The sequence below is a fragment of the Beta vulgaris genome, chromosome 5 (assembly GCF_026745355.1).
Source record: "Beta vulgaris subsp. vulgaris cultivar EL10 chromosome 5, EL10.2, whole genome shotgun sequence".
Lineage (NCBI taxonomy): Eukaryota > Viridiplantae > Streptophyta > Magnoliopsida > Caryophyllales > Amaranthaceae > Beta > Beta vulgaris.
In genome coordinates this window covers 59,842,641-59,851,082 of record NC_079206.1, presented here as the reverse complement: position 1 = coordinate 59,851,082, position 8,442 = coordinate 59,842,641, and the positions used below count along the sequence as shown (strand labels likewise).

General features: G+C 35.3%; 2 protein-coding genes across 2 annotated transcripts; both read left to right on the top strand.

Annotated features, from left to right (window-relative positions):
• Nucleotides 1-1,248: 1,248 nt before the first annotated feature.
• On the top strand, nt 1,249-2,758 carry LOC104894172 (transcription factor MYB1R1). Its single transcript, XM_010680348.3, has 3 exons — nt 1,249-1,641; nt 1,761-1,969; nt 2,070-2,758. Exons 1-3 carry the CDS (start codon nt 1,404-1,406, stop codon nt 2,433-2,435), a joined length of 813 nt encoding a protein of 270 aa, XP_010678650.2. The 5' UTR covers nt 1,249-1,403; the 3' UTR covers nt 2,436-2,758.
• A 4,729-nt stretch (nt 2,759-7,487) lies between these two features.
• On the top strand, nt 7,488-8,255 carry LOC125497660 (uncharacterized mitochondrial protein AtMg00310-like). The gene has a single exon (XM_048645302.1). The coding sequence runs from the start codon at nt 7,488-7,490 to the stop codon at nt 8,253-8,255; it is 768 nt and encodes a 255-aa protein (XP_048501259.1).
• Nucleotides 8,256-8,442: the final 187 nt, after the last annotated feature.

Below are 8,442 nucleotides of genomic sequence, written 5' to 3'. Positions count from 1 at the left end.
CGCTCTTCTCCTCCCCTGCCGAATTTCCTTAACCATCTGGTTATGATCTTGTGATTATCGTGCAACGACGGGGGTTGCGTGGGAGGAGGGGAGCGAAATTCGACGGGGGTGGGGGAGGAGAGGAGAAATCGACTCGGGACTGCGAAGGGGATGGGGAGGGGGAGAGGGAGAGGGAGGAGTTGCGCGGCGGAGGTGGATAGGGAGGGGCTGCGCGACGGAGGTGAATATGGAGGGGGTTGCCTGGGTTCTGCCATGGAGGGGGAGGGGGATGCGTGGGTTATGGTGGTAAAGTGCGTGGGTTATGGTGGGTTATGCGAGGGGCTGCGTGGCGGAGATGGAGAGGGAGGGGGAGGGGGAGGGGGTTGCGTGGGTTCTGCCAGGGAGGGGGGCCCTGCGTGGCTGCTGTAGGGGAGGGGGCGCTGGTGGGGTTGGGGGTTGGGGGTTGGGGTTGGATTAGGGTTTAGGATTTTAGGGTTTAGGATTTTAGGGTTAATTAGAGTTAATTAGGATTAATTAGAATTAATTAAAGTTAATATGGATTAATATGAATGATTTGGACGGAAACCAAACAAAGTTGACGGAAATTTAACGGCAGGGATATTTCAGGAATTTTTACAAAACCTTAAGAGTACCTGGTGAATTTTGAAAAAACGCGAGGATACTTGGTGATTATTAAGAAATCTCAGGAATACCTGGTGAAAACACCGGAAAAAAAAAAAAAAACTTGGCAACCAAGAAAAAAAAAAGGAGGTAAGATTTACTTCACCAAACTGGGGAAAAAAATAAGAAAAAGGGGAAGTAAAAAAAAGATGGATTGGCTTCACTTCACTCATTCATCCAACCCAAAAGAGGGAACAATTATCTACTCTCTACTTGATTGTGACATGATTTTGACTTAATAAAAACCCCCCTCATCTTTAAAACCTCCCAAAACAAAAAAAAACAAATATCTCAACTCATAAAGGATAAATAACCGACGGTTAAAAGCCACGTGTTGTTCCCACGCAAATCGACAAACTGATTGGCTAATCCCTACCATATGCTACCCCACTTTCACTATAATCCACAAACCTAAATAATAATAATATTAAAATATCTCATCTTGTAATTATAATTCACCTTATCTGACAGCCCTGTTACCTTATCATGTCCCTTCTTTCCCTCCACCCCCGTTTTTTCTCTCCCCAAGTAATTTCCCTTTTTTTTAATTATAAATAATTAATTCCCCCCTCGTACGGTCTTCTTTCTCTCTCTATAGATTCCTTCAAAACCTCACCCTTCTATTTTCTCTCTCTTACATTTCATTTTCACTTCACCTTCTTCTTCCATCAGTTTTTTCTTTTCTCTCTATCTTTTTCTCTCTCCTCTTTAGCGACGACTTTTTTTTGTGCGATCGATTGAAAATGGCGAAGGAAGTTACTGGAGGTGAGTTTATGCTGTTTGGTGTTCGTGTAGTGGTTGATTCTATGAGAAAGAGTGTTTCTCTTAACAACTTATCTCAATATGAACATCGTCTTGATTCTTCTTCTTCTAACGACGTCGTTCCTACTGCTGCTGCTGGTTATGCTTCTGCCGATGATGCTGCTGTTGTTACTCATTCTTCCAATACTACCGCCGTTGTCAGCCGCGAACGCAAACGAGGTTGGAGAGAGAAAAATCATAAATCATAAATCGAAAATGAAAAATGAAATCATAGTTACTTTTTTTTGTTGTTGTTGTTGATTTGAATTTTGAATGATTAATTGTGATGTTTTTTTTAGGTGTTCCGTGGACGGAAGATGAACATAAGCTGTTTTTGCTTGGATTGCAAAAAGTAGGAAAAGGAGATTGGCGAGGAATTTCTAGAAACTTCGTTAAAACACGAACGCCAACTCAAGTTGCTAGTCATGCTCAGAAATATTATCTTCGAAGGAGTAATCTCAATCGTCGTCGTCGTAGATCTAGCCTTTTCGATATCACTACTGATTCGGTATAATCTCCAATCAATCATCTTCAAAATCAAAATTACTAGAAATCGATCGAAGTGTTATTAATTATTCAGATTTCTGATTTTTGTGTTGTTTTAAAAGGTTGCTGCAAGTCAATCGAATGATCAACAAATCGATAACAATGGAGTTTCTGAATCTTCACCTATACAACAAGTTTCACCTAATTCAGAGATCTCGAATATCAGATTTTCATCACCTACAGCTCCGATCTATCCTTCAACGACGTCGTACAATCATGAGACGAACCTTGTGAGAGTTTCTTCAACAAGTAGCAGTAACAGCACATTAATGGCGGATTTCGATCTGAATAAGAAGGAATCATCATCGTCATTATCACTCAACCTTTCTCTCTCTATGACGTCATCGGATCTCGCGAATTCGAGAAATATGGCGTTTAAGGTTATGCAAGGGTTCAACAATGGAGATTGCAGTATCAGTGTGGCTTGAAGGATTACTGAGATTTGATAATGGAGTAATTAAAATTAATTAAAAAAAGTAATAATAACCTGGAAATTAAAGAGGATGATTAATCAAATGTGGTTGAGAATTATTGCTAGTAGGTTTTTGAATGGATAAGTTTTATTATGATAAGTAATTATCATTATGCTAATTAAGGGAGGTAGTTCTAATTCTAATATTGAACCTGAACTTTTTAATTTTTTTTTTTTTGGTTCTTTTGTTATTTTGTTGTCGCTGGTTGTTATGTACAGACTGTAAAATGTAATGTTGCCTCTGGTTTCTTTATAATCTTTTGTATTGTGTTGTTTTTATTTTTGTTGGTTGGCATTTGGCAATGGATCAATGGATGAATCTTTTTTAAGGATAAATAAATACAGTATCTAATTAATTGGACTACTAGTGGATAAAAATTGTTAAGATCTGAGTTTCATAATGTTAATATAAGACTGTTTATCATTTTCATAATATATTGATAAAATATAGATGAAAATAGTAGAGTAGATTTAAAGATGTAGGATATTTTGAAAGAAATTATGAGATCTCTCAAGATCTGTGTAATATTTATCTATGATGTTTTTAATACTTGTAATCAAAAGCACCAGTTTTAGAGGATGATATATAACGTAAACAAAGGAATTCATAATAATCCAAACACTTATAATATGATGATTGAGGATTGGTCCGGTTATTAAGCGTATAAATTACTGTCATTTATGTTGTTCTCAATCTCAAGCTCTCAACCAACAGGCCAAGATATCCTTGGTAAACAAGCGAATATGGAGGTTCATATCGTGTAGAGTTATTTTAAAACTCTAGAGGATCTCTTAATCAATGACTTATATTTAACGAACTCTACCGTGTAGAGTTATTTTAAAACTCTAGAGGATCTCAACACGTTCATATCACATGTTATCCAAGAACGCATTTATCATATATTTAATCATTTATTACTATTTGATCATTTGAAGCACTCTTCATTATTCTAATTATATTGATTTAGATTCTTTAATGAAGTAATGAGAAAAATAGTAGCATTGGATATATTTATAATTAGTATACACCTAGCCTGGGTATATGAAACCATAAAAGTTGTTGCATAATTGTTGCCAAATTTTCTAATAGTAAACTAAATAATCTGATGCATCTTTTGGGAGATGCCCAAGGCCAAGGCATTGATTGATTGTCAAAGAGGATAAGAAATAATGTTGGCCTACTGCAAAATGCATTTATAGGGTCAATGGCTGTGAAATGCTATAGCCTAGGAATATAAGTAGTTGTAATTCTTGAACCACTCAATAAGCTGAGTTGCTCGATGGTAATTGGATTTCATATGAAGGAACGCCGAAACTTTTTTGAATAAATTGTTATTATAAACTCAAATTTCGAATGATATGTTCTCGTATTAACTTTGAAGTGGATATATTTATCAACCTATAACAAATTTCAAATAAACAATTTAATATAAAGAAAACATGTAATATATATGCTCTAATTAGTTATGATAATGGGTGAAAAAAAGAAAAGAAAGGAGAATAATAAATGTATAACCAAAATACTAGCAAATTAGTTTCAAAGTGTAATACTCCCTCCGTCCCATAATATAGTGCTTGTTTCTTTTTTATACGGTCTTCAAGACGTAATTTTGACCTTTAACATCTTCAATTCCGTATTAATAAAAAATATAAAAAGTTGATATTATGAAACTACACATTGAGACGAATATAACAAGATCCCACATGAATATGTTTTTTTATATATATAAATGAGAATATTGGGTCAAAGATTTTAAAGTTTGACCCATAAAAAATGAAATAGGCACTATATTATGGGATGGAGGGAGTATAAATATAAGTAATACTCTCAAATTGATGGGTGGAAAGAGAGAGGAGAGAGGGGAGAGGGGAGAGGAGAGAGGGGAGAGGGGAGAGGAAATAGGTAACTCAGGATCAATACGAAAATGATATCACAAACATAGTATTATTTAATTTATAAATAAAATTTGAGATTTATGGCAATATTTATTTCAGTTTTTCTTTTTTCTATTCTTTGCTTTTTCACAAAAATCTTTGGCACTCACAACTCACAAGTCAATTTTACGCCACTCTAGTTTATTCTTCTAGGTATCATTTAATTTTTTAACGAGACATCGTTTATCACACTTTTCTCCCAACTTTTGTACATTCTTACGTGTACCTTCTCTTAAAAAAAGCGTTTGTTTCACATTTTTTAGCCATTTCCAAATTTTCTTTTAATGTAATAGGAGCTTTTCTTGAACAAACAATAGGAGTCTCCCATAAAAGGTCTTCTTTGCCAGTTTATAAAGAAACTTTCTACATCGGCTTTCAACTTCTCTAACTAGCATTTTAGGAAGAACGAAAAGCCGAGCCAAGAATTTTGCGGTTTCGCCTACTAACTAGTACGCTCTTAATTTTCTAAGTATTTTGTGATATATATACAAATTTATTAAAATGCGTTCTTAAGCAAGTTTACACGCCACGTGACACTATCTCTTTAGTTGTTTCGTTCCATGTCATCAACATACATTAAAAAAAATTAGGAACATGTCTGTATAAGATTCGACCATGTGACCTCAAGTTAATCCAATAAAGTTCTAACCAAAGAAATATACAACATTGAATGCTACTCTTTTAACATAAAAATATTAATAGCCCGGGGCCTAATTACTAGTTATTATTCAAACTTCGCACTTGAATATCATGCATGGTTTATAAAAGAAATCAGGAAAGTATTAACTAATAAAAAAAAATTATTAAGGTCTATTCTGTTCAACTTATTTTAACTTATATAATCTTATAAGATAAGATAAGATGTTCTGTTAACTATGTTCTGTTAACTTATCTTCACTCATGTCAGAAAAAAAAAAGATAAGATCATATCATATCAGATTTTATAAGATCTTATAAGATAAAATAAGATAAGATAGACGAACTAATTTGAACAGGACAAACCCTAAGTAATGAATAAGTAAGTGATCTTGTAGTGTAGTATTTTTTTCTTTCAAATAAAATGACTACAATTTTGAAATGGGACTATTAAGCTAATTATCTATGATATAATCACATATGGTTTGATGTTATCAAATTCTTAGTTTTACTTATTAATTTAGCTTTCATAACTCTGAAGAAAATTTAAAAGAGTAAAGGTTAAGATAAGAAGAAAACCTAACTTTTTTTGTCAATCTGATTGCATGAAATATGTGCATGTTAGGTGACATTTTTAATACTTGAAGAAGTATATTTTCACACTTTTAATTTATTCGTAAAGTTGATTGCTGCAATATTTTAATTCGACTCCATTTAAGAACCTCTCCACGAAGTAATACTCTTATCATGGTATGCTAATAAGCGTCCGTTCTGCCGCAAAATAATTGTGTATCGTAATTGTTTTTTAAAAAAATCTTGTCGCGGATCAAGAAATTTTAAAAACTTGTCTTATTAGTCATATTTTTTATGTTCCCTTTTACAAGAAATTTTAAAATTGACATAAGAGTCAAATAAAAGTAAGACTTAAGACTAATAATACTTTCTTTATTCTATAATATTTTTTTTTTTGACGTTTAAATGGTGCATAGGGGAGGGAATGAATATAAAAGAGAAAGTCGACTCATACTTCTTAATTCCATTTTCCAAAATTGAAGCATCATTATCATTTTCACTATCTCTAATATATAATTTTAATCATCAATATTTTCTGTTCTGAAAGTTTGATATTCTCAAACTATATATTTAGAAGAATATTATAATATCTCAAATGACTCGTTTATCCTTTATTATGGTGAGAATTCATGGTAAAAGTTTGTATATATCGGCTTAAAAATACTAGATTTTAATTTTGGAACAAATAGATTATGTAACAGAAAAGGAAAACATCAATTTAGTCTTTCTGAGTATATTTAAAATTCGAATCTAGAGCGTGTTCGTCAACGGTAACTGTATTAGTAGCTTTTAGCTGTAAGAGTAGCTATTAGCAATTGCACTACTTATTAGTGGTTAGTGTGTAGGTGTTAGCTGTCCATGTAGCAGTGTAGATATTGATGTTCAGTAAGAAGCCCCGAAATACGAAGTTTTTTCACACAAAAGCGAAGCAGAGGGAGCGCCGCAATTCGATAAGGAAAATTCAGGATGATGCTGGAGTGATACACGAAGAGGAGGAGGATATTGCAGAAGTGTTTGTGCGCCATTTTCAAAACCTATTTTGTGCAAACTCTGATACAGAAATGGGACCGGTCCTTGACAAAGTTCAAAGATCACTCTCGGATGAAATGAGTAGAATGTTGGAAGAACCGTATAGGGGTGAAGAGATTACAGAAGCTTTGAAACAAATGCATCCTACAAAGGCTCCGGGGCCAGATGGCATGTGTGCGTTATTCTACCAACGATATTGGGGCACGGTTGACGATGATGTGGTAGCGACAGCTTTACACATTTTGAATGGCGAAGGTAACATTAGTTCTATTAATCAGACCTACATTGCCTTAATTCCTAAAAAGAAAGATTGTGAGTCCCCTGCTGATTATAGGCCAATAAGTTTGTGTAACATACTCTACAAAATCATCTCAAAAGTCCTAGCAAATCGGCTTAAACGAGTCCTTCCAAATGTTATTCATGAGTCTCAGAGTGGGTTTGTCCCGGGGCGTCTCATAACTGATAATATTCTTGTTGCATGTGAGTGTTTTCATTATTTGCGGAAAAAAAAGAAAGGAAGGGAGGGTTATATGGGGCTCAAATTGGATATGAGTAAAGCATATGATAGAGTGGAGTGGGTTTTTCTTGAAGAAATGATGCTAAAAATGGGTTTTCCGGAGAGTTATGTGAGCCTCCTTCTCAAATGTGTGAGATCCACCTCTTTTTCTATTTTGGTTAATGGGCAACCTACGAGACAATTCTTGGCATAAAAATCGGAAAAAAAAGTGAATGCAATTTCTCACTTATTTTTTGCAGATGACAGGAAGTGGAGAAAATTCTTGAGATTCTTGAGATTCTTTCAACCTATGAAGCTGCTTAAGGACAAAAATTGAATATGGAGAAATCGGAGGTGTCTTTTAGCCGAAACATTGAACAAGAAAAGAAAGATTTGCTTCAGATGAAGTTATCATTTAAGGCTGTAGAGGGGCACGAAAAATATCTTGGTTTACCAACTTTTGTTAGTGGATCTAAGAAACGTGTTTTCAGATATATTCAAGAACGTGTGTTGAAAAAGTTAAAAGGGTGGAAAGAAGGTTTTCTGTCTCATGCGGGAAGAGAAGTTCTCATTAAAGCTATAGCACAAGCGATACCGACGTATGCTATGCAATGTTTCCGAATTCCGGTGGAGATGCTTAAGGATATTGAAGGGATGTGTAGAAGGTTCTTTTGGGGACAAAAAAAAGATGAGAGGAAGGTAGCATGGGTAGGGTGGAGTAAGATGTACAAAGCGAAAAAAGAGGGCGGCCTTGGGATGAGAAATTTACAAATTTTTAATGAAGCTTTACTCACAAAACAAGCGTGGAGACTTGTTAAGTACCCTGACTCTTTGATGGCCAAAACACTAAAAAACAAATACTTCCCAAATACATCATTTATGGATGTGAAGCAAAGCCCGGTAGCGAGCTTTACTTGGAAATCAATCCTGTCAGCTCGTGGACTTCTCAAAAAGGGTCTGCGCAAGGTTGTGGGTCATGGCAATAGTGTAGAAATCTGGGGGGACCCTTGGGTTCCGGGTTTACCCAACTTCAGGCCGAGGAAAGAGTTGAGTCATGAGAATTCTGGGCTACGGACAGTATGTGATTTAATGATACAAAGGAGGTAGAATAGATCCTTACTGCAGCAGCATTTCCAGACGTGGGAAGTAGCTGCCATTATGAGGATCCCGGTGCCACAGACGCGAGGGGTGGATCAATGGGCTTGTCATCATTCAAAAAATGGTGAGTTCACGGTACGGAGCGCTTATCACCTTGCCTTGAACGACAGGTATGACACAGCTTCGTCATCCTCAG

Bases quoted from the DNA above. Each gene is read 5' to 3' on its own strand.
- LOC104894172 (XM_010680348.3), top strand. From the start codon at position 1,404: ATGGCGAAGGAAGTTACTGGAGGTGAGTTTATGCTGTTTGGTGTTCGT. The intron at 1,642-1,760 runs GTTGGAGAGAGA...TGTTTTTTTTAG, and splicing joins CAGCCGCGAACGCAAACGAG to GTGTTCCGTGGACGGAAGAT. The intron at 1,970-2,069 runs GTATAATCTCCA...TTGTTTTAAAAG, and splicing joins TCGATATCACTACTGATTCG to GTTGCTGCAAGTCAATCGAA.
- LOC125497660 (XM_048645302.1), top strand. From the start codon at position 7,488: ATGGAGAAATCGGAGGTGTCTTTTAGCCGAAACATTGAACAAGAAAAG.